At 41.1% G+C, this 27,360-nt stretch overlaps 1 protein-coding gene across 23 annotated transcripts in view; it reads right to left on the minus strand.

Moving 5' to 3' along the window:
- MAPK10 (mitogen-activated protein kinase 10) overlaps nt 1-27,360 on the minus strand; it is a 266,180-nt gene that overhangs the window by 116,417 nt on the left and 122,403 nt on the right. For 15 of the 23 annotated variants that reach the window (XR_012158459.2, XR_012158458.2, XR_012158454.2 and 12 more), the window contains 2 exons: nt 19,834-19,905; nt 2,966-3,055 (listed from right to left, as the gene is read on the minus strand). Coding sequence is in view for 15 of the 23 variants with exons in the window: in XM_073340583.2 (XP_073196684.1) it covers nt 2,966-3,055; nt 19,834-19,905 (162 nt within the window). In the remaining 8 variants the exon portion in view is untranslated. Of the gene's footprint in view, nt 1-2,965; nt 3,056-19,806; nt 19,906-27,360 lie in introns of all 23 variants that reach the window. The other 8 variants (XM_073340591.2, XM_073340592.2, XM_073340589.2 and 5 more) reach the window with 3 other exon arrangements.

A 27,360-nucleotide genomic window follows, 5' to 3' on the forward strand; every position in this document is an offset into this window, starting at 1 on the left:
CCAACCAAAAAAATTAGAGAACCTACTATCGGGGTGCATGGGCAAGATCATGATTAATACCTAGTGATTTCTGACCGTGAAGCAAAGAGTTGCTTTCATATCTTAACAACATACATTTCATTTAAAAACACAATTAAAGTTTATGCTGAGCCAAATTCTCATTTGAGCTATTTCTTTCACACCAGGCCCCACTCAAAATTGGGTTTACTTGGGATTTAAGCAATTTATAGAACTTGTGTGGGTCTTTTACAGAGGAATAAGTTTCATCCTGAAACAGTAAAAAGAACAGGAGTACTTGTGGCACCTTAGAGACTAACAAATTTATTTGAGCAAAAGCTTTTGTGGGCTACAGCCCACTTCATCGGATGCATAGAATGGAACATATAGTAAGACGAGATATATATATATATATATATATACACATATATATATATATATATATATATATATATATACACACATATAGAGAACACGAAAAGGTGGCAGTTGCCTACCAACTCTAAGAGGCTAATAACATGGCTCCTACGCTCAATCCTGAAACAGTGTCGCCGATGTCAACAAAGCTTTTGGTGAAGCTGAAGTAAGCTTGCAGCAAATCTGGACCACATTATAGTTTTGGGGTTCCAAATTAATTGTACAATTCAGGTGGCACAAAACTAAATAAAAAAGTATTCCCTCTTCCCCCTTTGAACAAAAGCCACTTTAGTTTCACACATTTCTGTCATTCACTATTAGAACTAGATGATTACTGCCAAACAATACAAAAAAGTGCCTGGATAATTGCTTGGATTTTAATATGAATTCAGTTTGGGTATGCTTGTGCTTGCTTGCTACATACATTTGTGTGATTAAGTTTTACTGCATGAGCATTCATGGGAACTGAATACTCAACTCGCATGTGTAAGCATTCATGCAGCATTTTCTTTTTCCAGTCAACTTCTGAAAACTTAATCAATTTTGGAAAAGTTAGTGAGTACTACAAGAAAAAACCCCTAGTCATCATTCATTTTATTGAACTAAGTGACAAAAGGGGGGGGGGGTAAGAACAGGGAAAAACCAAAAGTTTCAAAATTCAGTTTACTGAAAAAATATTTTGAAAAAAAAAGTATTCAATTTTGAACTTTGCAAAATAGAAACGATGTCAAATTTTCATTTTTATTTTATTTATTTGCAAACTTATTTCTTCATTTTTTGATCAGCTCTAGACATCAGAGCTATGGAGATTTACACCAGTGGAGGATATGGCTCATTATGTCTGGCAAGGGAAGAGATACACCTACAATTTGCTTAATGCCAAAACCACGGAAATAGAGCTGTAAAGACTCCATCAGCAGAAGGGTTGGAGAATGAATTTGCTGTGGGCATTGCCAAATCGTAGCACATTAGAAAACACATTATTGGCTCTTATGGAACAATTAAACGAAAAAATCTGATAAAACTCAACCAGCAATTGCTGCTTGACACTCAACTTTGACTAGCTAAATTATTGTTTTTCAACATGGAGGGCAAAACAGAAGGAAGTACAATAGTAAACAGAACCAGATTTATGATTCTCAGAAAGAGTCTTCTCTCGCCTTTGCAGATGAAAAGACCAGAGAACTTTATTCTCATATTATGTAATTCCACTGCTTTCTTTGCCTATTTTCCACTGTAAAAACTCTATGGTTGTCCATAAACAGGTGCAGTTTTATTTTGACTGTTTTTATGGACACTTTTTACCCATATCCCATGATTGGCAATCCTAATATATCACAAATACTTACAGTTCAATATCTTAAATATGTCTTTCCAGGTACTTTATACCTCCTTCAGCTTGCCGGGCTCAGCATTTCCCCCTCTGGCGATGTGTGGGTGGGTTTGGGGGGGGGGACACACAGAAAGACCTGGAGTAAATCAGCCCCACTCCAGAGAGTTTGTATTCCTCACTCAGGTTTTATTTTCCAATATTTACAAAGTGGGCCTGAGGGTAGGCCCAAGCAGTACTCTTCAGTCAAAACAAAAAAACCCTTGCAACAAAGTAATAGAAAACCTTTCCCTGCCCCACTCTGGGGTGCTGTCTTATTATGCCGGCCTCTGGATGCCAGTCCTTCCCCAGAGTCCCTCCCTCCTTCTCTCATGAGAAGATGGGTTTTTCAAAGGTCAGAAGTTGCCCTTAATTGGATTCAAGTGTACTTAGCTGATCTGAGGTAGCTCCTTTTCAACTCATAGGGAAAAGGACCTTTAGCATTCTTGGGCTACCACACCTGCCTTCCACCACTCTCTGGTCTGAATGTGTCACAATATATACCTATATATATATATGTATATAAAGTACTGTCATTCTATTAGTGGGCCTGACCCAAAGCTCAGTGAAAGTCAATGGAATGACTCCCATTGACTTCTATGAGTTTTGAATCAAGACCAGTATGCTAGCTACTTTGTTGAGGGCCAGACTGGTGCTGACCCTATCCTGGATGTGTGGGGCATATAGAGGGAAAGAGAATGGGATGGAAGCCCCTGCGCAGTCAACCTAGCACTAGTGATGTCCTTCCAATGGTGGCCATAGCCCCACATCTCTCTATCTCATCCAGAAGAGAGTGACCAGCCTCGTGAACAGCATATGTTGCAGGTGGCAGAACTCCTGCTCCAGAGTGTGCTACCATAGATCCAAAAGAGCAACTGCCACTTATTCAGATAGAATCCCTCCAGGGATTCAGGTGTGTGCAACGCCTCCTCACCCCTTACCTCAAACACAGGCAATGTCTTATACCCACCATCTGGTCCCCAAAGTCAAAAGGAAAGAGTTGTTCACATAAACAGGCTCAATCATGACATCCATAGAGTTTTTTCACAAATTGCCAAAGTGGAAATAAGGGCTTGATCCTGCAAATTCCGACTCTCCTGAGCAACCTTACCAAGTCAAAGATTTTATTCATGTAATAGCTACATGCATAAATAAGGCACAAAGAAAGCAAAACAGACCCACCTCTGACAAGCCAAGTATTCTTTGCCTTCTTGTCGAGTTTGTTTCTATTGATAATTTTTTGAAACCCTTGTCATAGTGTCCCTTCCTCATCTGTGTGGGCAGATAACACAACACAATTGCCATCATTTAGGATTCTGACCTATGGAATGCTTCCCCTACTCAGCCATGGGGCTCAACTGTTCCTTTATGTCCAGTCATTTCATTTTTATGTCCCTTCCCTTGGATCTCTTTCCTTGAGCACACTCTCTTTCATCATCATCCTTTTCCAAATGGTCCCCAGGCCAGTTCTTCCTGATTTATGTCTAAAGAGACTTTAATCTTTTCATGTTCACGAACAAACACATTCCTATATGCTGTTTTATTCTATATTCTTTTGGCCCTTTCTTTAATGCCAACAACGCCTAGCATTTGGTTATTTCACAGCATTTCAGAATCCTCACATCTTTTCATCCCCTCTAATGGTGTCAGCTGCTTTAATATTTTAATGGATAACTGCATTTGTAGGATAGTTGAGCTTTTATCCTTCTCAGACTCCTAGAAACAGTGAGTGCTACAAGCAAGCGTGTACTCAGAACCTTACAAGGACTTATTCAAACGTCTGTCCTACATATGGGTTCAAAGTAAAATTTGTGCTAACACTGGAGGCGATGATTAGAAATGCGACAGCAGTGAGAGATCATGAATCTCCTCATTTCCCCTAAAGGGCTGTGAGACTATGCTCAGAAGGATATAGCACAAGCAAAAGTGATTAAAAAGTAGTTTGCAAGCAGGTCAGATTGGATGTAAATCTTGGCTAAATATTGAATCAGACACACAAAAAGCCATCTAGGCTGTAATTCTGCAAGGAACAATACAGGAATTCTAAGATTAACATGTGTTTACTTAAATCACTGGTTATTCTGAAATATGAATTTGGGCTGACCAAATGCATACTGGAACCACAGAGAAGCCAATGAATCATCATATCACACCATCATGTATTCTGTGTATGCAACATATAAATTAAAGATTATTTATATCCCTCTTACTTTACAGTCAGGTGTCAACTATATCTAAGGCTCACAGGTAGCCATAACCCCCACTACTCTAAAATAGTTTTTGATACCTAAAAGTGTCACAGTTTAAAAATCTGATTCCTTGAGATTTTCTGGAGCTAGGAGTGAATATTGTGTGACCTACTCGGAAGCCAGGAATCTCTCATTTACAGTTCTATAAAGCTCTCACGTCTACTCCTGCAGAATCACATAATATTGGAATTTAAAATGGTCTTACTAATACGTGTGCATTTAGAATTGTATTATTAGTGCTCATTTGAAGCTTTTTGCTGAACTGCTTACTCAGGCAAAGCTCCTATTGATCTCAATGGGAGTTTTGCCCATATAAGTACAATATCTGGCCCTTAGTCAACACAAATGTTTTTGGGGAAAAAACTGGACTGGGAGCTCTAGACATTAAAACCTCTTTATACACAGAACAGGGCCTACACATGCAAGCTCCTCACACCACCCCACATAAAGGCATGTGGTGCTTCACACAGAACATAAAAGTTGCATGGTCCCTGCCCTGAAGAGTTCACAAAGCCAACACATAGACAACATAAAATTCAGGTCATAATAGCAAGGGAGGGAGGAGGACATATGAGGTCAAGAGAGACCATGGGAGAAAAGATTCTTTGAATAAGTGTGTTATCAACAGGGACATGAAGGAGAGAAGACATTTTGTAAACAAGAAATTGAGCAATGTCCCAAGCACAGGAGGCAGTGAAGGCATGAAGCCAAGAATTGGTAAGAGACACCAGAAAGGCAGCAGTGAGGAGGCAGGACTGTGAGGTGCATAGGAGGAAAAAGGAAATGAGAGCAAGGACATAGCTGGGACAATATTACACAGGCCATTGAAACCTAGCCTGAATTTGATGCTGTAGCACAGAGAGAGTTAGTGACAGAATAGAGGAGATAATGTATTCAGAATGAAGGCAATTTATCATGGATAGACTGAAGTGGGAGAAGTGACAAGAAGGGAACTCATAGAAGTTTGCAATAGAGGATTTGGAGTAAGGGTTTAGTGACGCCAATAGTGAATGAAGAGTGGGTTTTGGTTAAGTTAGGAGGAAGAAGTAACAAAACCTTAGAGAGAAACTGGATGCAGTGAGGGCAGGGAAAGGAGGGAGAACAGGAAGGAAGGGAAAGAAGATCGCCTGAGGATTTCAAGTCCGGGAGATGGGAAGGACAGTGAATGTATCAACAGCAGTAAAGAAAGGAGGTGGCATACAGAGTTTAGGAAGAAAAGAAAGACATGTAATGAGATGCACTATTTCTCTAGCTTACTGCATACATTGATAATATAATGCAATATTTCATAGTGATATTAAATAGATCTGCAATCGTTTCAAGAAAGTAGGATACATCTGAGATTCTGATCAACATTTAAGAGCTTTTATTCCTACTGTGAATGCAGGGTGAAAAGGAAGATACACAAATGTACATCACAATTTCCATTAAATGGAAGCAACACCTATGGCCACATCACAACAGACTCATCACCCTATAAATTCTATTTTTAATATATTATTTTATAATTACAGCACTTGACATGGAAATGGTAGCAAACAACGGAGTCTCCCTTTTATAAATAAATAAGGGGTAAGCAGCAGAGAAATTAAAATTCCCCCTTAAAAAAATCACTCTTGATATTAAACAGGCAGGATTTGTAACCTAAGGATCTAAACTCAGGTCAGTGCTTCTCTTATAGATTATAAGAACATAAGAATATAAAAGTGGTCATACTGGGTCAGACCAAAGGTCCATCCAGCCCAGTATCCTGACTACCAACAGTGGCCAATGCCAGGTGCCCCAGAGGAAGTGAACCTAACATGATCAAGTGCTCTCTCTCCTGCCATCCATTTCTACCCTCTGACAAACAGAGGCTAAGGACATCATTCCTTACCCATCCTGGCTAATAGCCATTAATTAACTTAGCCTCCATGAATTTATCCAATTCTCTTTTAAACCCTGTTATAGTCCTAGCCTTCACAACCTCCTCAGGCAATGAGTTCCACAGGTTGGTTGACTGTGCGCTGAGTGAAGAACTTCTTCCTTTTATTTGTTTTAAACCTGCTGTCCACTAATTTCATTTGGTGGCCCTTAGTTCTTATATTATGGGAACAAGTAAATAGCTTTCCTTATTCACTTTCTCCACACCACTCCTGATTTTATATACTTCTATCATATCTCCCTTAGTCTCCTCTTTTCCAAGCTGAAAAGTCCTAGCCTCTTTAATCTCTCCTCATATGGGACCCCTTCCAAACCCCTAATCATTTTAGTTGCCTTTTCTGAACCTTTTCTAATGCCAGAATATCATTTTTGAGATGAGGGGACCACAACTGTATGCAGTATTCAAGATGTGGGCATACCACGGATTTATATAAGGGCAATAAAATATTCTCCGTCTTATTCCCTATCCCTTTTTTAATTATTCCTTACATCCCGTTTGCTTTTTTGACTGTCACTGCACACTGCGGGGACATCTTCAGAGAACTATCCACAATGACTCCAAGATCTTTCTCCTGATTAGTTGTAGCTAACTTAGCCCCCATCATCTTGTATGTATAGTTGGGGATATTTTTTCCAATGTGCATTACTTTACATTTATCCACATTAAATTTCATTTGCCATTTTGTTGCCCAATCATTTAGTTTTGTGAGATCTTTTTGAAGTTCTTCACAGTCTGCTTCGGTCTTAACTATCTTGAGCAGTTTAGTATCATTTGCAAACTTTGCCACCTCACTGTTTACCCCTTTCTCCAGATCATTTATGAATAAGTTGAATAGGATTGGTCCTAGAACTGACTCTTGGGGAACACCACTATTTACCCAAGGGTAACTATCATGAATGTTGATTAATGACCCACCAGAAACCATGGGAAATTACAGGACATTTTGCATGGAAACAACTTTGTTTAAGGCTGCAAGCAATATCTTCATCCAATCTGATTAAAACATTAGACTGATTTATCAAAATTAAGAAACAATTCGCAATCAGACCAGATGAGCTCAACCAATGAATAGCTGCATGATTATCAACAAACATGACCTTTTCTGTGGTTCAAGCTAATCTAAGAGCATTCTCAAAATAATCTGGTTTCTAAATGTTCATCAATGACATTGTTATGGAAACTAGGGAGTCTGTAAAGGATTTTAGAGAGCGCGCGCACATAGTGATTGGTCAAGCAGTTTACACAGGTTGTCACAGTAATGAGGAAAGAAAGCCACCAAGCAAGAAACTAAGCTAAGATTTTCAAAGGACTCAAAATTTCCCCAAAATCCCACTCTAAAATTTCATTCTAGGTATTTCTTTTGGTGGTCTCAATGCAGCAAGAATTACAATGAACAAAACCGCTGCCAGATCGTGTACTTGAGATACCAAATTGTTCAAATTAACCAATAAATATGACGATGCATGTCATATGTAAGATAAAATCACGATGAATGACTCGGGAAAAAACATCTTCTTAACATTTATGGATGTGTCTCATTGAAAACTACAAAATGTGCCATATTTGAGATTGTGGTACAATATACATATTATGAAAGCACATAATCCAATAAAGGAAATGTTTTAAGTTATTTTTCTTCTAAGACATAAAAAATATCTTGCCTTTCACTGACTGGGTGAAACCACAGGATCATATTATATTCCAACAAAAAATGTATTGGACTGAAAAAGACCATTCAGGAACTTGTACAGAGAACCCACGAACACTTCTGTTGAGCTGTGGAGCAAAACAAGTTGAGAAGTAGGGGTCTGCAAGACTAAACAAAGATACCCCATGAAGAATGGCCTATGGGAGGTATTTGGGGAACAGATGGACTTGCTGGTTTAATTTCACTGCATGTATATCTGTTAACCCATATGGACGGATTCAAGTTCTGGTCAGACAGAAACATCAGGAGACATTGCTGAAACGTGATTGTCATCTTTTTCAGAACCAGTTCTTTACATGCCATAATTTTTAAAATGCTGTTGCTTATTTCTAAGGATGTATTTTGTTTCTTAATCTTAAAATACTTTATATTGCCTTCATGTTGAGGCATTTACATTATTGAGCTACTGATAGAGAGATTACACTTAATACTGTAACTTGGCTGTAGAGGGACAGTTTATAATTAGGCCTATGCCACTTTCATGTACAACATAAAGAGCTATGCCTACCGTAGGTAGTCCCAGATAAATCCTCAAGAAGAATATGCTACAAGGAAAAGTTTGCATAGCATTACTTAGAGCCCTAAGTTTCAGTTTCCTCTTGCCCTCCTGAATTGATATTATAGGACAAACCATTTTTGTGGGAAGGAAGCCCAAGAGGTGGATACTCTGAATGGAAGCAGGACTTTATTACAGTGTATTCCAATGATTTATTCAACTTGTTAACAGACCACCAGTTTTAATAATTCCAGCTACTTCATTCTGTGTAATAGGTCTATTTCGCCAGATATAAATGCTGCCCTTCAGAATCCCCCATTGGTTATTTGTCTCCAAAAGATTGCATATTCCAGGAGTCCAGCCTTGTATAGAAGGCCAGGTCCTCAGCTGGTATAAATCAAGATAGTTTCATAGAAGACAATGGAGTTATATGGATTTACACCTGCTGAGGATCTGGCCCATGGTGTAGGTACTTTTAAAATGTCCCCTCTGGAGACCATCTTATAAACAGCCAGGATGCTATAGGGGAGGGGGGGCTGGAAATTAAAAGTTAAAGGGCTACATTCTGCTCTCAACTGCATCCTGAATTTAGAATGATGTAACAGAGCAAAATTTAGCTCATTATCTTGCAAGCCAATGGATTAGGATCAAATTACATCAGGGACTCTTCTGATCTCCAACTCAGGCTCATACAACAAGAAAATATTTTGAATGCACTGAAACCCCAGAAAACCCAAAAAGTGGGTATAATGATGCCTTCTGGAAATGATGAACGTATAGGTGCTCTTTGCTATACAAACTGTATGAATGCCCTTTGGCCATAGTCCTGGGAGGATCTGAGTTGCAGGATCAAGCCCTTGCTGCAAATGAACATTCCATGTACATATCATTTATTTTTGCTGGAAGCAATCCCTAAATCCCTGAGGCTTACTCACTGAACTGACAGCTGCTTCCTGCAAGCCTTCCCGGTGACCAAAAAACCCCCTCAACTCATTATTTCTTCATCACTGGCTCAGAAGGATTAACTCATTCCAGAACCTTTCGCCTCCATGTCACTAGCATGATTTCAGCAGTGACTAAACATTGCTACCATTTGTGAATAAGCTGAGGATTTAGGTCACTTCTTAGAGGACTGTCATGTGCATCACACATCCCCTCCCCATGCCACAATAACTGATGATACCCTTTCTGGCTGTGGTCCTGATCCAACAAAACCACTTAAAGACGTCCAATGGAACTACTCACATGTTTAAAGTTAAGCATGTGCTTAAGTGTTTTTCTGGATCGTGGCCTAGCTTAGCAGAGAGAGTGAATTAATATAGAATCAGAAATGGGGGCTGAAATGAACCACAAGAGGTCAAATAGTTCATCCCCCACTCTGAGGCAGGACCAACTAAACTTAGACCATCCCTGACAGGTGTTCATCTAACCTGTTCTTAAAAATCTCCAATGATGGGGATTCCACAACTTTCCATGGAAACCTACTCCAGAGCTTAACTACCCTTATAGTTAGAAAGCTTTTCCTAATATCTAACGTAAATCTCCTTTGCTGTATGCTGAGCCAATCACTTCCTGTCCTACCTTCAGAGGACACAGAGAACAGCTGATCACCTTTATAACAGCCTTTAACATATTGAAGTCCCCCTCAATCTTCTCTTCTTAAAACTAAATATTCCCAGTGTTCGTAATCTTTCTACAGGTCAGGTTTTCTAAACCTTTAACTTTTTTTTTTTTATCTCCTCTGGAATTTCTCCAATTTGTCTGCATCTTTCTTAAAATGTGATGCAAAAAACTGAACAAAATACTCCAGCTGAAGCCTCAGCAGTGCCAAGCAGAGCAGATAATTACCTCTTGTGTCTTACATACGACACTCCTGTTAATACATCTCAGAATGACACTTTCCCTTTTTGCAACTGCATCATATTGTTGTCTTATATTCAATTTGTGGTCCACTATAGCTCCCAAATCCTTTTCTGCAGCTCTACTGCCTTGCCAGTTATTTCCCAGTTTTGATTTTTCCTTCCTTCATCAAGGTTATTTTGAATTCTAATCCTGTCCTCCAAAGTGCCTGCAACCATTTCCGGCTTGGTGTCATCTGCAAATTTTAATAAGAATACTATCCACTCCATTATCCAAGTCATTAATGAAAATATTGAATAGTATCGGACCTAGGACAGACTCTTGAGGGACCACATTGGATACATCCATCCAGTTTGACAATGAACCATTGACACCTACTCTGAGTACTCTTTCAACCAGTTTTTCCTAGTTCGTTTATGAGAATGTCACACTGGACTCTGTCAAAAGCCTTAATAAAAATCAAGATAAATCATGTTGACTGCTTCCCCAGCCCCATCCACTGGGTCAGTAAACTGGTCAAAGAAGGAAATTAGGTTGATCTGGCATGATTTGTTCTTGACAAATCGATTTTGGCTATTACTTACTACACTATTATTCTTTAGGTACATACAAACTGATTAATAATTTGTTCCAGTATCTTTCCACGTAAGTTATGCTGACTGGGTCCGTAATTCCATGGGTCCTTTTTGTTTTCATTTTTAATTATAGGTAGTATGTTTGCCATTCTCTGGGACTTCACTCATCCTCCATGAGATCTTGAAGGTAATCACTAACAGTTCTGAGATTGCTTCAGCTCATTCTTAAGTACCCAAAGGTGAATTTTGACAGGCCCAGCCCACTTGAATACATCTAACTTACCTAAATATTCTTTAACCTGTTCTTTCCCTATTCTGGCTTGTATTCCTTCCCTCTGGTTGTTAATGTTAACCGTGTTAAACATCTGGTCACAGTTAAATTTTTTAGTTTCAGAGTAGCATCCATGTTAGTCTGTATCCGCAAAAAGAACAGGAGTACTTGTGGCACCTTAGAGACTAACAAATTTATTAGAGCATAAGCTTTTGTGGGCTACAGCAAACAGATGGACATCATACCAAAAGGACTAAAGGTTAAAAATCCATTACAATCTACATATCACACAGACTGTGCTGAGAGATTGTGTCGCACACTCTCAAAGAAACTGTGAAACCACCTGATCAACATCCTATACAGCCAACAAAGAAAGATTAAGAATGAGCTCTCAAAACTGGATACTCTCATAAAAAAACAACCTTCCACACAAAATTCCTCATAGATAGATTTTACAAAAACTAGACAAGCCATTTACAACACAAACTTTGCTTCTCTACAAAGAAAAAAGGACACTAAACTATCTAAACTGCTACATGCAACAAGGAGCCACAACAGTAGTTCCCTTAACCCACCCAACAATATTGTTAATCTTTCCAGCTATACTCTTAGCCTGGCAGAAGAGTCTGTCCTATCTCGAGGCCTCTCCTTATGTCCCTCCAGGCCCACGAACATGATACTGTTCTGTGGTGACCTAGAATCCTACTTTTGACATCTCCGACTCAAAGAATATTTCCAACACACCTCTGAAAAACATACTAACCCACAGAATCCTTCCTACCAACACTAAGGAAAGAAGAATTCTGCGTGGACTCCTCCTGAAGGTCGAAACACCAGACTGGACTTCTACATAGATTGCTTCCGTCGACATGCACGGGCTGAAATTGTGGAAAAGCAGCATCACTTGCCCCATAACCTCAGCCATACTGAACACAAAGCCATCAACTGCCTCAGGTACAACTCTGACACCATAATCAAAAAGGCTGACAAAGGAGGTGCTGTCGTCATCATGAATAAGTTGGAATATGAACAAGAGGCCGCTAGGCAGCTCTCTAACTCCACATTGTACAGGCCGTTATCCTCTGATCCCACTGAGGATTACCAAAAGAAACTACACTATCTGCTCAAGAAACTCCCCGAAAAAGCACAGGAACAGATCTGTGCAGACACATGCCTAGAACCCTGACCAGGGGTATTCTATTTGCTACCCAAGATCCATAAATCTGGAAATCCCGGACACCCCATCATCCCAGGCATTGGCACCCTAACAGCAGGATTGTCTGGCTATGTGGATTCTCTCCTCAGGCCCTAAGCTACCAGCACTCCCAGCTATTTTCGAGACACCATTGACTTCCTGAGGAAACTATATTCTATCTGTCATCTTCCAGAAAACACTATCCTGGCCACTATGGATGTAGAAGCCCTCTACACCAACATTTCACACAATGATGGACTACAAGCTATCAGTAACAGTATCCCTGATAATGTCACGGCAAACTTGGTGGCTGACCTTTGTGACTTTGTCCTCAACAACAACTATTTCACATTTGGGGATAATATATACCTTCAAGTCAGCGGCACTGCTACAGGTGCCCGCATGGCCCCACAGTATGCCAACACATTTTTATGGCTGACTTAGAACAACGCTTCCTTAGCTCTCGTCCCCCAACGCCCCTACTCTACTTGTGTTACATTGATGACATCTTCATCATCTGGACCTATGGAAAAGAAGCCCTTGAGGAATTCCACCATGATTTCAACAATTTCCATCCCACCATCAACCTCAGCCTAGACCAATCCACACAAGCAGTTCATTTCCTGGACACTACTGTGCCCATAAGCAATGGTCACATAAACACCACCTTATATCGGAAACCTACTGACCACGATACTTACCTACATGCTTCCAGCTTCCATCCAGGACACACCACACGATCCATTGTCTATAAGATACAACCATATTTGCTCCAACCCCTTAGACAGAGACAAACACCTACAAGATCTTTATCAAGCATTCTTACAACTACAATACCCACCTGGGGAAGTGAGGAAACAGATTGACAGAGTGAGACGGGTACCCAGAAGTCACCTACTACAGGACAGGCCCAACAAAGAAAACAACAGAATGCCGCTAGCCATCACCTTCAGCCCCCAAGTAAAACCTCTCCAACGCATCATCAAAGATCTACAACCTATCCTGAAGGACGATCCCTCACTCTCACAAATCTTGGGATACAGGCCAGTCCTCGCTTACAGACAGCCCCCCAACCTGAAGCAAATACTCACCAACAACCACACATCACACAACAAAAACACTAACCCAGGAACCTATCCTTGCAACAAAGCCCGTTGCCAACTCTGTCCACATATTTATTCAAGCGACACCATCACAGGACCTAATCACATTAGCCACGCCATCAGGGGCTCATTCACCTGCACATCTACCAATGTGATATATGCCATCATGTGCCAGCAATGCCCCTCTGCCATGTACATTGGCCAAACCGGACAGTCTGTACGCAAAAGAATAAATGGACACAAATCTGACATCAGGAATCATATCATTCAAAACCGGTAGGAGAAAACTTCAACCTCTCTGGCCACGCAGTAAAAGACTGAAGGGTGGCAATTCTGCAACAGAAAAGCTTCAAAAACAGACTCCAACGAGACACTGCTGAGCTTGAATTAATATGCAAACTCGATACCATTAACGTGGATTTGAATAGAGACTGGGAGTGGCTGGGTCATTACACATATTGAATCTATTTCCCTATGTTAAGTATCCTCACACCTTCTTGTCAACTGTCTAAATGGGCCATCTTGATTATCACTACAAAAGTTTTTTCTCCTGCTGATAATAGCTCATCTTAACTAATTAGCCCCTTACAGTTTGTATGGCAACTTCCACCTTCTCTGTATGTATATATATATATATTTTCTTACTATATGTTCCATCCAATGCATTCGATGAAGTGGGCTGTAGCCCATGAAAGCTCATGCTCCAATAAATGTGTTAGTCTCTAAGGTGCCACAAGTCCTCCTGTTCTTTCTGCAAATTTTTTAGTGATGACTAAAGCAAAATAGACGTCAACCCTCATCCACATTCATGGGGTAATGTTGTAGCTGCGAGCATATAAAAATTGCAATAACAAACTAATGGCACTCTAATTATGCTGATTTAGGACCTAGGCACATATATGCAATCCAGGGAGAAAAAAAAAAGTATTTTTCTGTATCAAAAAAAATATGTGGGGTACAAATGTACTCCAAATGTGTTGCACTGTTCTACCTGCACATTTGCTTCTAGTGCGAGTATCTTGTATTATAATAGAAAATGCTCATTGATAATACATTGTAGTGACAGTGGTTGCCACATACAGTCACTCTAAGGTAGAAGGTACTCCAGGGAGGTTGGTCCCTTCAAATCTGGGCATGTTAAGTATCCTCAACTCAGAATGGACTGATGCAGGCCCTCTTTGCCTCACACTCTTGAGGGTGTCTAAATATTGTGCTCCAAAAACTGCAGGCTCAGGAGACTCTTGAGGGAATTTTCTGTGTTGCAAAATTCAAGATGGCAAACAGGCATGATACTCTGCTTCTGACCTTAAAAAGTGATTTACAACTCTGAAAGTGAGTTGTCATGTGATTACGACATATTAGATGATAATAACGTTATGCCAGATCATGTTGAGAGTTGCTCTGAAAAGGAAAACCATGTCTCCATCAATCGTTCATCAAGTTTATCTTCAGACAATGAACAGCTTGTGTTCAGCCCTGTTATAAAATTGGGGAAAATGTAGTTGGGAGTAATTTGTTCACCAGTATTCAGCTTGCTGAAGATATAGTCAACAAAAATGTGACCTATGTTGGAACAATCTCACAAAACAAGCCAGTGAGATGCATCCACATCGCAGCTGAGGAAAAAAAATGTCAGTGTTCAGGTTTGCTGGGCTACTCTAAACTGGTTCCCTATGTTGCAAGAAGGGCAAGTCAGTAATAATTCTATTGACAATGCATCATGATAAGACTGCAGAAAGAGACAAAAAGAAACACTACATAATTCTCCACTCGAATGATGCGAAAAGTGGTGTTGATAACATGGACCATCTTGCAAGAATGTAGTCTTGCAGGCACAAGACAAATAGGTAGACATTTATTCTTTTCTTCAACATGCTTGATATTACTGACACTGCAAGTTTCATCATTTGGGTCAGCAACAATCCTGCTTGGCACCACATTTGACCATGACAAAGAAAGTGCTTGTTCCTTGTCAGTCTAGAACGACTTACAGATGCACATGTAGAAATGAATGTGTATACCCATCATCTTACCATGCCCATCAAAGCTGCTACAATTGAAAACCAGCCACTGGGAGAGGGCCTAGCAAACTCAGCAGTGGAGGCTGCCACATGTGCCCAAGGTCAGCTAACTGGAAAAGCCACAAGCAGTGTGAAGAATGCAGTTGTGATGCTGTATGATTGAAGAGGAGCATTTACATAACTGATATTACCACTGGTTTCAGAGTGACAGCCGTGTTAGTCTGTATTCGCAAAAAGAAAAGGAGTACTTGTGGCACCTTAGAGACTAACCAATTTATTAGAGCATAAGCTTTCGTGAGCTACAGCTCACTTCCTCAGAGCTGTAGCTCACGAAAGCTTATGCTCTAATAAATTGGTTAGTCTCTAAGGTGCCACAAGTACTCCTTTTCTTTTTGTGATATTACCACTGTTATAAAAAAAACATTTTGCAAAAAGTGTATCATGTAAGGTGTCAATGGCAAAGTTACAATCTATTGAGTATGATTATCCTGATTACATCCATGTATCACATTTTGTATGTAAAGTTATGAATATTGACTATGTATTTGTATTGCCAACATGTGTTTTGTTCCTGAGTGACACCCCCAAGATAGATTTACATTAGGACTAGGCTGCTATGTACTGATGGCCCATTAAGGACACTGCACTTTCACAAATGGCCATTGAAGAAACTCATCCCATCCAGACAGCTCTTCCTCTGGATGCCTCAGACAGTGAGGACCAATGGCCATCCCTTGTAATTCAGCAAACCATGTAAGGACATGTGATATGCTCTTGTGACCCTGGACTCCATCTTGGGCCATTAACTTTCCATAGGGGCTGTGGGCTTTGTTTGGGATAGTACATTTCCATGCACATGGCAAGGGATATGAAAAGACCCCTGAGAGGCCTCCATTTTGCTTCTTTCCTGCTCCAGTACTCTGGACTGTGGATTTACAACTAAAACGAGTATTTTGAACTATGGATTAAGGACCTTCCAATCTTTTGGAAGTTACCAGAGAGACTTTTGCAAGCCAGTGGGCTATTCCATCACTGCTATGAACCGGACATAAGGACTTTGCAGTCATTTGTAGGTATATGATCTATTAACTATGTATAACTCTCTTCTTTTCTTTTTATTCATAAATCTTTAGTTAGTTTACTAAGGATTGGCTGACAGCGTGATATTTCTGTAAAATCTGAGATGCATATTGACCCAAGAATAATTGTCTAATCCCTTGTGATTAGCAAGAATCTCACATATGGTGAATTAGGTTTTCCAATAACCCCTTACCATATTAGACCTGTTAGTCTGGATGGGAGCCAATGGCAGGAATGCCTAAAGGGGGACTGTGTTTGGCTTCTGGTTAACCTATGTGGTACTGCAGAAGATCTTTTGTTACTGGATTGGTGAATCTGATTATAGCTTTGGGGACTGTCTGCCCTATTTCTTGCAGTCTGCCCTGACTGTGGCATTCTCAGCGTGGCCCATCCCAGGCACCCGGTCACAGCACTGAATTTGTACATGCTGACCACTCTACACTGATGCTCACACTGAATGAGACCCCAGCTAGTTCTTTCAATTTGCTACTTAACATTTTTTCACTAAAACATTAAAGAGTTGTTCTTAGTTTCTGAATGCATCTGAGGGACAAAAGTCTCCCACAACACAGTTAATGTGACCTTTTTCTCAACACTGGATGAAGGTTAAACACTTTCAGCCTTCCTGGCATTGTTTGTTGTTAGCTCTTCTACTCCACTAATTAAGTAATGGACCTATGCTTTCCTTCATCTGTCTCTTGCTCCTAATGTACATATAAAAACTATTTTTCCCTTGTATGTCCTCCTAGGTGCAGTTCAGTTTTTCCTTAGTCTTTCTGATTTTCTCCCTGTATGCTTGTGCTATTCTTCTGTACTCATCCTTAGCAATGTGTCCATGTTTCCACTGTTTGTAAGATTCCTTTTACATTTCAGGTCTTTAAAGAGATCCTGATGCAGCCATACTGGTCTCTTAGTATTCTTCCCATCTTTCCCTTGCATCAGGATAGTTGGAAGTTGTGCCTTTAACATTGTCCCTGAGAAACTGCCAGAACTCCTGAACCCCCTTTTCTCCTAGATTTTCTTCCCATGGGACTCTATCTACCAGTTCCCGGAGTTTGTTGAAGTCTGCTTTTTTGAAACCATTGTCCTTTTTCATCTGCTCTCACTCCTTTTCCTTAGAATCATGGATCACTTTTCATGATCACTTTCACTCAGCATGGAGACTGAACTTGCTTTCCACCCTTAAAGGGTCAAGGCTCAGGCACGTTGGTGGACCGATGTGATGGAGCTTGAATTATTGTTTGCGTTGTATCTGCTTTGTGGATACAGTTTACAATTTCCAGTATGTCAGTCTGGCACAGTTCACAACCACTTACTGCATGATTTATTTTTTGGAAACCTTCTACAGTTATAACACAATCAATTTCATTTAGTGTTAAAAATACTGCCAGAGTTGTTGTTACTTTTGTTTTATTTTGCTTGTCCAATTCATTGCACATAAATACAGTTCTACATGTGTCTCCAAATCCTTTTTAATAAGAGTAAATGAACTGAACAGGAATAACTACAGCAGCATTGTCACTATTAGATCTATTTCCAAAACCTTGTATCCAGCAAGAAAAAATGTTAATTGACATGCATCACTGGTCTAACAAGAGGAATTCTGAATATTAAAGAAAAAGGTGACCACCACCCTTCCCCTGCTCAAATCTAAATCAGGTGTGATGGGTAAGAAGCACACACCATTTGAGATGTCATTTCATCTGAGACTGAAGGATCACAATGCAGGTGGTCAGATGCCTCTCTTGTATATTAATGCATTATAATTGCATACAGCATACTTCCAAGTGGGAGAGGAGAATTATATGTAAAGATTCCTGTACAACTTTACACTGGGGTCTCAGTGACAGGGAGAAGATAGAGTTAAGAAGTAGAGAGTGTCAGAAAATGATTTTCCCTCATCCCCCAATGAAAAATTTAACAAAAATAATTGTGTGGGGGGGGAATCTTCGACGAGGGGATGTAAAAAACCTAAAACCACTTTTTTTAGGCAACTGTAAACATAAAAAAATCATTGAAAATGGGATTTTTGGGGCAGAAAATGTAGTTACATTGAGAAGTCATTTTGCTTCAGTACAAACGTTTTGATGGAAAGAGTGTCCCCAGCTCTGTCAGGGAGTTATAGATGAAAAGTAATAGTAACTTTCTGTGATGGTGACAAAAAAGTGAGTCTGGATGAATTATGAAATGTTGCTAACTACCATAGATGGTTATAGTACAAGGGGAATTTGAGCAAATAAGATCTATATGTAGATGAGAAACAAAGAGAGACAAAATGCCTTGGGCAGAGGAGGATGGGGGGAAAGAAAATGTATGAAGCAGACTGTCAGATTGAAAAATGAAATTATATGGTCCAGATCCACCCTGAACCTGAATGCCTGGTGAAATGCAGAGAACAGGAAAAGATATTTGTGGGAAAAAAACAACCTTTTTGCTGCTTTGTATTAAATGCTGCCAAAGAACAAATATTACTTTTTTTTTCTTGAATTTCAGTTACTTGGACCCAGTGTAATCATTTGCTGGTTAAGTATTAAATGTAATACCTTTAATGCTCTTTCTAAGGATGCAACACTGTTCTCACCGATCAAGAAACACATATTGTTCTTGTGATCACCCAGATTACTGGTGATCCATCAGACCATAAAAATGAATGAAGAGCTAGCGCTCAAGCACTAGTCACGCTACAGGAGAAGTGAATAGGAAAAAAAAAACATGCTCACCTAGATAACGAAAATGTCTCCAAGATTTGTGGCTGGTGAACATGTATGAATGCTAAACTTCCCAAATCTAACTAACAGGACCAAGAACTGGAAAACTTAATCCGCTTTCATTCTGCACTTAATTTACTGAATTTAGTTTCAGTCCTGTAGAGTTTAAAGCATCATGACTGAATTTCAAGATCAATTTTAAAAGTACAAAATTGGCTACACTGCTGCTTAAATACAGCGGAACCTCAATCACACACATTTCATTAAACCATACACTTTATACTCCATGCACAAATTTGGTCACTCTTCCTCACCTCTTAGCAAAGATGTAAAAGCAGAGAGTTATACAGTGAGGTTAGAGAACAGTTCTGTAATGAGGTGTTACCGTACAAAGGGTTTACCTATATAAAGGCGGGAAAGGAAATAAGAAAAATGTGTTTTCATTCATCCTTTTGGATATTTCTGTGCTTGTCTGTATGTGGACACTTTTAAGAGATTATTTCTCAGAGATTAAGAGTGTCCTATTTTGATTCAATTTAAATTGGTGTGAATTAAAACCAAGTTTTATTTCAATTCCAAGACTGTTATGTGTATAAAATTACTCCAGTACATTCACTAGCCATTACAAGCACAGTCATAAATGATTAAAACCAAACTATGATCATCAAACTAAGTGAAAAAGTAAACTCTGTGATGCATTATCAAGCACTTCTATTGTGTTTTTGCTCTGGTTAATTCTCCCAATTCAGTATCCTGCACTGGGCTTCTACTGTAAATCTACAGTGTCAATATAATATAGATGGCAAATATGGAAGTACAAGTATATACTGTACCTTGTTTTACCTGTAAGGAACACACACCTGACAAAAGGCAATCTTCACATCCAGGGTAGGTTCACTGCAGTAGTATAAGAAATGGCGGCTCATAAATACCTGCAATTAAAAAAAGTCAAAATCACCTGCCTGTTGCTAATTTGGAATTACAATTTCTATCCACCTGATTTCACAGTATGAAAACAACATGTGAGTTATTATTCAGTTATATGAATAAAAGAGATTGGGGTGGCTCAGTGGATTGGTAATAGGCTCCAGAGCTTTCAGACTACTAGGAAAGGTTACCTGTTTAAACACAATCTAGCTTGGTAGTAACTTGAAATCATTAGATCAGAATCTTCCCTACATGCAAGCCAGTGCAATTCACAAATTCCCCACACCAGCTGGAGCGAAATTGAGCCCTTGGAGCTCAGTGGCCAGAACTGCAGGGATAGCGGAGTTACCTTCATTTGGTCTATTGACCCATCATGAAAGAGTCTATGGTTCCTCCTTCAGCTCCTACTACTCATCTCAGCCCTACTGTGGCATACTATAATTCCAATATAGAGCACCACAGAAAAATGCACAAGTGCCAGTAAGGCTGCTCAAATGAGTAGCTGTGCTGGAGCAAAGACAGAAATCTCCACTGGTTTTCTGCCAAGAAGCAGGATTGCATTAAGGAAAAAGGCAAAAATCTTAATTGCACCCAAATAAAAAAAATCTGCTAGCTTTACAAGAAAAGGAGACAAATATTGTAGAATTTCAATTTTGCCTTGTAAGTATAATAAGATTATGTAAAAGCTAATCCTGAGAAATACTATCCTACTTTGATGGAGATACCACCACAGTCCTGAAATTCTACACTGTGGACTTGAGATATTTATGTGACTGTAATAACGGTGCATTAACGATAGGCTGAAGTACTGTGAACTAATAATAAGTTTATTGGAGTTATTTTACCCTATTCTGCCTGCACAGGGCTGAAGAAACCATAAAAAGAAAAAAATGCCCACCAGTGTTTGCAACCTGAATTGTACCATATGCTCCCACATGTGCTTAATTTTTAATGAATGAATGAACAATCTGGTCATGAAAAGCAAGTGTATGACTTTCTCTGCATCACATTACAGTGTCTCAGATTGCTGCCTCGTTGCTCGATGAGTTATTGAGGAAGCTCCACATTTCACAGAAGGTTTGTTTATATATATATTTATTAACATTAGTCATAATCTCACTGCTTTCTGGAAACTAGCAGATTATTAAATTCTCTCACTGAAGAGGTTTAGAGGACATATCTCCATTCAGTAGGACTACATGCTGATGCATTATCTTGATTTGAACTGGGCAGGAAACAATTTTCTCATCTTCCAAACATTTCTGAGGTTTCAAAATATTTCTCATTTCACATTGAGAGGAAACTGAAACGTTATAACATTTTTCATGAAAAGAGAGAGAATGAATCAATGTGGGAGACCTGGGTTGAAGTCTCTGCTCCAAAGTAGGCATTTGAACCTGTGCCTCCCACATCCCAGTTGAATGCCCCACCACTGCAGCTATTGGCTAGTCTGGGGTCTCTCTTGCTCTCTCAATTCCATTCTAGACCTGAGAAACCCTTCCTGGTGAAGTTTGATGGTGACCCTAAAACTTGCATCCCAGAGCAAGAGACTCACTGGTATCTGGTGAGTTTCAGTGACCAGTTCAGTGCACCCCAGTTTGCTAATATCATAAACTGTATCTGATATGTATCATGTAAGGTATCACTGGAAAACTACCACCACATATTCTTGCACGGTGTGTGTACAGTAATTACCAAGTGACCACACAAATATGAAGGAAATATGGAACTATAATGTGTTTACCAGACAAGTTGGGCGAGTGGGTAAACAGGTTTCTCCCACACAAAGGACAAGCTGACATCGCAAGTGGCCATTCATTTGCATCACAGAGGTCTGGAACAGATCAATTTGCATTTTAGTCAACACCAGAGGGGGAAGAAACCAGCATGGAAATTCCTTCACCACCAGACTCCATGTTGCTTTCCTCACAGCTTAATTTGGGAGGAGGTAACCTTCAGTGCATCTTTTAAATAGATTCTGGACTATGAAAGAGAGGGGTAAAGAATCCCAAGTTGTCTTTCACCTAAAAAACACTTTGGTCTTGGTGAAAGATCCTGACCAGCTGCGTGGTCAGACATCTTGCTGGAAGATAGCGTGATACGATTTTTACCTTGAATCAAGCCTAATTTGCTAAGTTTTAGTCTCTAGAAAGTGTTTTTCACTTTTGTTTATACCCATATAAACTCTATTCTTTGTGACGGAACTCATTTAAAATCCTAGCACCTTTTGCTATTAAACTTGTTTTACTTTTCATTTGAACCAAACCAGTGCTGTGTTTGAATTGAAGTGATTGTTAACTCCAGTTTATCACAATAACCTGTTTATTTTGTTTCTTTAGAAGAACAAACAAACTTTATTATTCCTCTGAAAGGAAAGGGCTGGAGGTTGTAGAGCACATGGTTTTGGGAAAATTCAGAACTGTGGGGCATTGGGGTCATCTTGCCAGGCGTAACCACAAAGCTGGTGGAGACCAGAGTGTGGCTAGGGTGTAGCAAGCAAGCTGCTGGAATCTTATTTGCTGGTCCAGGGCCACTTATCACATAGACATTCAGTACATACTTCTGCCCTGACTAGCTGAATCCAGACAAGGGATCTACAGCAGCAGAGCAATTTAAGGTGCCCAGGGTTACAGGACATTCAGTGACACCAACCCTCACTAGTCTGGATTGCACCCAGAACGTGACACTGAAGGGTTCCCACAAAAAGTTTTAACTTCGACAAATTGACATTTTCCATCTCTCTCTCTCTCTCTCACACACACACACACTGTCCCTGCCAGTGCTATCATAATACTTCCCAAACATTGTCATTGCATAGCCACAATAGGAGTGTACATTCACAAGCATGACATAAGGAGGGCAATCTAAAAGGAATTTGGCATCAGTAAATATCTAACTGCTTTTTTTTGGTAGAGATGGGTTGAAGCGGTAAAGTTCAGTTGAGATCCAAGCTTTTCCAAAGTTCAGGGATGTTTGGTACCAAGGTTTTGGCACTTCCCATTCAAGACTTAGGGGCTAACTGCAATGTTTGGATCTGCATCCAACACTGTTTCTGGAGGTGTCTACTTTCGGATGAGATCGAGGGGGGAAAAAAGAAGGCCCTGACCACTGCTGGGCACTAAAGATCCCCTGGTGCTTTTCATAAGAAATGAGTCATTGGCACTGACCAAATTTAATGATACACATGCTACCATAGGAAGGCCACCCAGGAAGGAGTATAAAAGCGCTGCCTGTTGCTCAGAACAAGAAGAGACTTAGGGGTGAGCAGCAGTTGATGGGGATGGTCTTCAGGAAACAAGAGAGATTTGAAAGAGCAGCGGCTGTTGCCTGGGGTCTTGCCAGGAAAGGGGCCAGGAAGCCCAGCAACGAAGCCTGGGAGATAGCCTAGGAGGAGGCCTAAAGGCAATATGAAGGGAAAGGCCTGAGGCAATATGGTTATGGTGTAGGCTTGAGGCCTGGTGTTTGCACCTATCCTTGTTTAGAGGCCCCAGCCTGCAACTTCCAGAAAGGGCAGGAGGAAGGCCCCCGCCCCTTACCCTTCTGCAACAGTGGAAAAGACTAGTGTGGACCCTAGCGAAAGACCTATCGAACAGTTCAGCCTAGAGAGGGTGAAGGAAACATTTGTCCTGTATTGAGGGGTGAAGGACATGCATTCCTGATCATATCTGGACTTTTCTTTAACTTGGAAGGGGAACATTTCATTTGGCCAGAAGACCAAATAACCTAAGCCCAGAAAACTAGGTCATGGCTGGAACCTGATTCTGGGAAGAGGTAAACCATGCTATCACACTCAGTCCAGATTTATTTATCAACTATGATAAGATTAAAACCTGAGGCTGTATGGCTGTAAACTGCAGAATTTGATCAGAACTGCAGGGTACCCTATGATATATCATAACCTATTCCCAGCCCAACATACCATGACTTTCCCAATATTAAAGTAAGGTTTGTCACTGTAATTTTATGAGGAGATAAATCAAGCATTTCTGCATTTATCACATTGCCATAAGAAAATGTACCGTATGCGTGGGGGGTAGAGGTTGAATGTACTGCATATCTTTATATGGCTGTTTGGTTATGTATTCACTTTGAAGAGGAAAAGCTGAAAATAGTTTGTGCTGCCTCAACGTATCTGATTGAAACAAAGATTTCAGAAAATTCATGGCATGGAAGAAAGAAGGAGTTGGTTATTCCTCTTATCAAAATTATCTATACATTTTCTAGCAATGGTTTTAAAAATAACATTCAGTTCCTACTGTCTGAGATAAGGCATCTTCTCATCAATTCATCTGTAACAGACAAACTGTTCTTGAAGAATGCTAATTTCAAAAGATTCATACTTTCGGGGGTGTGGGAGTTGTTTTGTTTTTTAATATTTCCTGTTTTGAAAATTGGTTTGAATTATTCCATGCATAGTTCAAAAAGAGATAGACCTTTCTCCTTTGCTGGAACATGCATGATCTGAGCACTGAAGTATAATACACTGAATATCTAAAGTTTGGAGTGATGCTACTGGAATCTCACTCTAAGAACTACATTTTTCTTACCCTAAATCTCAATTATTCTCACATATTCTCTTGTAAAGAGAAGAAGAACAAAAAGTTACATGATTCTGGCAATAAACAGAACCAGTTTTAACTCAGGGTATGTCTACACTACGAAATTAGGTCGAATTTATAGAAGTCGGTTTTTTTTAAATCGGTTTTATATATTCGAGTGTGTGTGTCCCCACAGAAAATGCTCTAAGTGCATTAAGTGCATTAACTCGGCGGAGCGCTTCCACAGTACCAAGGCAAGCGTCGACTTCCAGAGCGTTGCACTGTGGGTAGCTATCCCACAGTTCCCGCAGTCTCCGCTGCCCATTGGAATTCTGGGTTGATATCCCAATGCCTGATGGGGCTAAAACATTGTCGCGGGTGGTTCTGGGTACATATCGTCAGGACCCCATTCCCACCCTCCCTCCCCCCATGAAAGCAAGGGCAGACAATCATTTCGCGCCTTTTTTGTCTGCTGCCAGCCAAAGATGTAAAGGCTAGATGGAGTGGGTCAGAACAAGAAATAGACCAGATTTGTTTTGTACTCATTTTCCTCCTCCCCTGTCTAGATCACACTGCAGTCAGTCACAGAGAAGGCGCAGCGAGGTTAATCTAGCCATGTATCAATCAGAGGCCAGGCTAACCTCCTTGTTCCAATAACAACGATAACTTTGGTGCACCATTTCTTATTGGAACCCTCCGTGAAGTCCTGCCTGAAATACTCCTTGATGTACAGGCACACCCTTTGTTGATTTTAGCTCCCTGAAGCCAACCCTGTAAGCCGTGTCGTCAGTCGCCCCTCCCTCCGTCAGAGCAACGGCAGACAATCGTTCCGCGCCTTTTTTCTGTGCGGACGCCATACCAAGGCAAGCATGGAGGCCGCTGAGCTCATTTTGGCAATTAGGAGCACATCAACCACCACACGCATTATCCAGCAGTATATGCAGCACCAGAACATGGCAACGCGATACCGGGCGAGGAGGCGACGTCAGCGCGGTCCCGTGAGTGATCAGGACATGGACACAGATTTCTCTGAAAGCCTGGGCCCTGCCAATGCATGCATCATGGTGCTAATGGGGCAGGTTCATGCTGTGGAACGCCGATTCTGGGCTCGGGAAACAAGCACAGACTGGTGGGACCGCATAGTGTTGCAGGTCTGGGACGATTCCCAGTGGCTGCGAAACTTTCGCATGCGTAAGGGCACTTTCATGGAACTTTGTGACTTGCTTTCCCCTGCCCTGAAGCGCATGAATACCAGGATGAGAGCAGCCCTCACAGTTGAGAAGCAAGTGGCGATAGCCCTGTGGAAGCTTGCAACGCCAGACAGCTACCGGTCAGTTGGGAATCAATTTGGAGTGGGCAAATCTACTGTTGGGGCTGCTGTGATGCAAGTAGCCCACGCAATCAAAGATCTGCTGATATCAAGGGTAGTGACCCTGGGAAATGTGCAGGTCATAGTGGATGGCTTTGCTGCAATGGGATTCCCTAACTGTGGTGGGGCTATAGACGGAACCCATATCCCTATCTTGGCACCAGAGCACCAAGCCGGCGAGTACATAAACCGCAAGGGGTACTTTTCAATAGTGCTGCAAGCTCTGGTGGATCACAAGGGACGTTTCACCAACATCAACATGGGATGGCCGGGAAAGGTGCATGACGCTCACATCTTCAGGAACTCTGGTCTGTTTCAAAAGCTGCAGGAAGGGACTTTCTTCCCAGACCAGAAAATAACTGTTGGGGATGTTGAAATGCCTATATGTATCCTTGGGGACCCAGCCTACCCCTTAATGCCATGGCTCATGAAGCCGTACACAGGCAGCCTGGACAGTGGTCAGGAGCTGTTCAACTACAGGCTGAGCAAGTGCAGAATGGTGGTAGAATGTGCATTTGGACGTTTAAAGGCGTGCTGGCGCAGTTTACTGACTCGCTTAGACCTCAGTGAAACCAATATTCCCACTGTTATTACTGCTTGCTGTGTGCTCCACAATATCTGTGAGAGTAAGGGGGAGACGTTTATGGCGGGGTGGGAGGTTGAGGCAAATCGCCTAGCTGCTGGTTACGCGCAGCCAGACACCAGGGCGGTTAGAAGAGCACAGGAGGGCGCGGTACGCATCAGAGAAGCTTTGAAAACCAGTTTCATGACTGGCCAGGCTACAGTGTGAAAGTTCTGTTTGTTTCTCCTTGATGAAACCCCCCGTCCCTTGGTTCACTCTACTTCCCTGTAAGCTAACCACCCTCCCCTCCTCCCTTTAATCACCGCTTGCAGAGGCAATAAAGTCATTGCTGCTTCACAGTCATGCATTCGTTATTCATTCATCACACAAATAGGGAGATGACTACCAAGGTATCCCAGGAGGGGTGGTGGAGGAGGGAAGGAAAATGCCACACAGCACTTTAAGCACAGCACTTCAAAAGTTTACAACTTTAAAATTTATTGAATGACAGCCTTCTTTTTTTTGGGCAATCCTCTGTTGTGGAATGGCTGGTTGGCCGGAGGCCCCCCCACCGCGTTCTTGGGCGTCTGGGTGTGGAGGCTATGGAACTTGGAGAGGAGGGCGGTTGGTTACAGAGGGGCAGCAGTGGCAGTCTGTGCTCCAGCTGCCTTTGCTGCAGCTCAACCATACACTGGAGCATTCTGGTTTGGTCCTGCAGCAGCCTCAGCATTGAATCCTGCCTCCTCTCATCACGCTGCCGCCACATTTGAGCTTCAGCCCTGTCTTCAGCCCGCCACTTACTCTCTTCAGCCCGCCACTTACTCTCTTCAGCCCTCCACCTCTCCTCCCGGTCATTTTGTGCTTTCCTGCACTCTGACATTATTTGCCTCCACGCATTCGTCTGTGCTCTGTCAGTGTGGGAGGACAGCATGAGCTCGGAGAACATTTCATCGCGAGTGCGTTTTTTTTTCTTTCTAAGCTTCACTAGCCT

This window comes from Lepidochelys kempii, chromosome 4 (genome assembly GCF_965140285.1).
Source record: "Lepidochelys kempii isolate rLepKem1 chromosome 4, rLepKem1.hap1, whole genome shotgun sequence".
Classification (NCBI taxonomy): Eukaryota; Metazoa; Chordata; order Testudines; family Cheloniidae; genus Lepidochelys; species Lepidochelys kempii.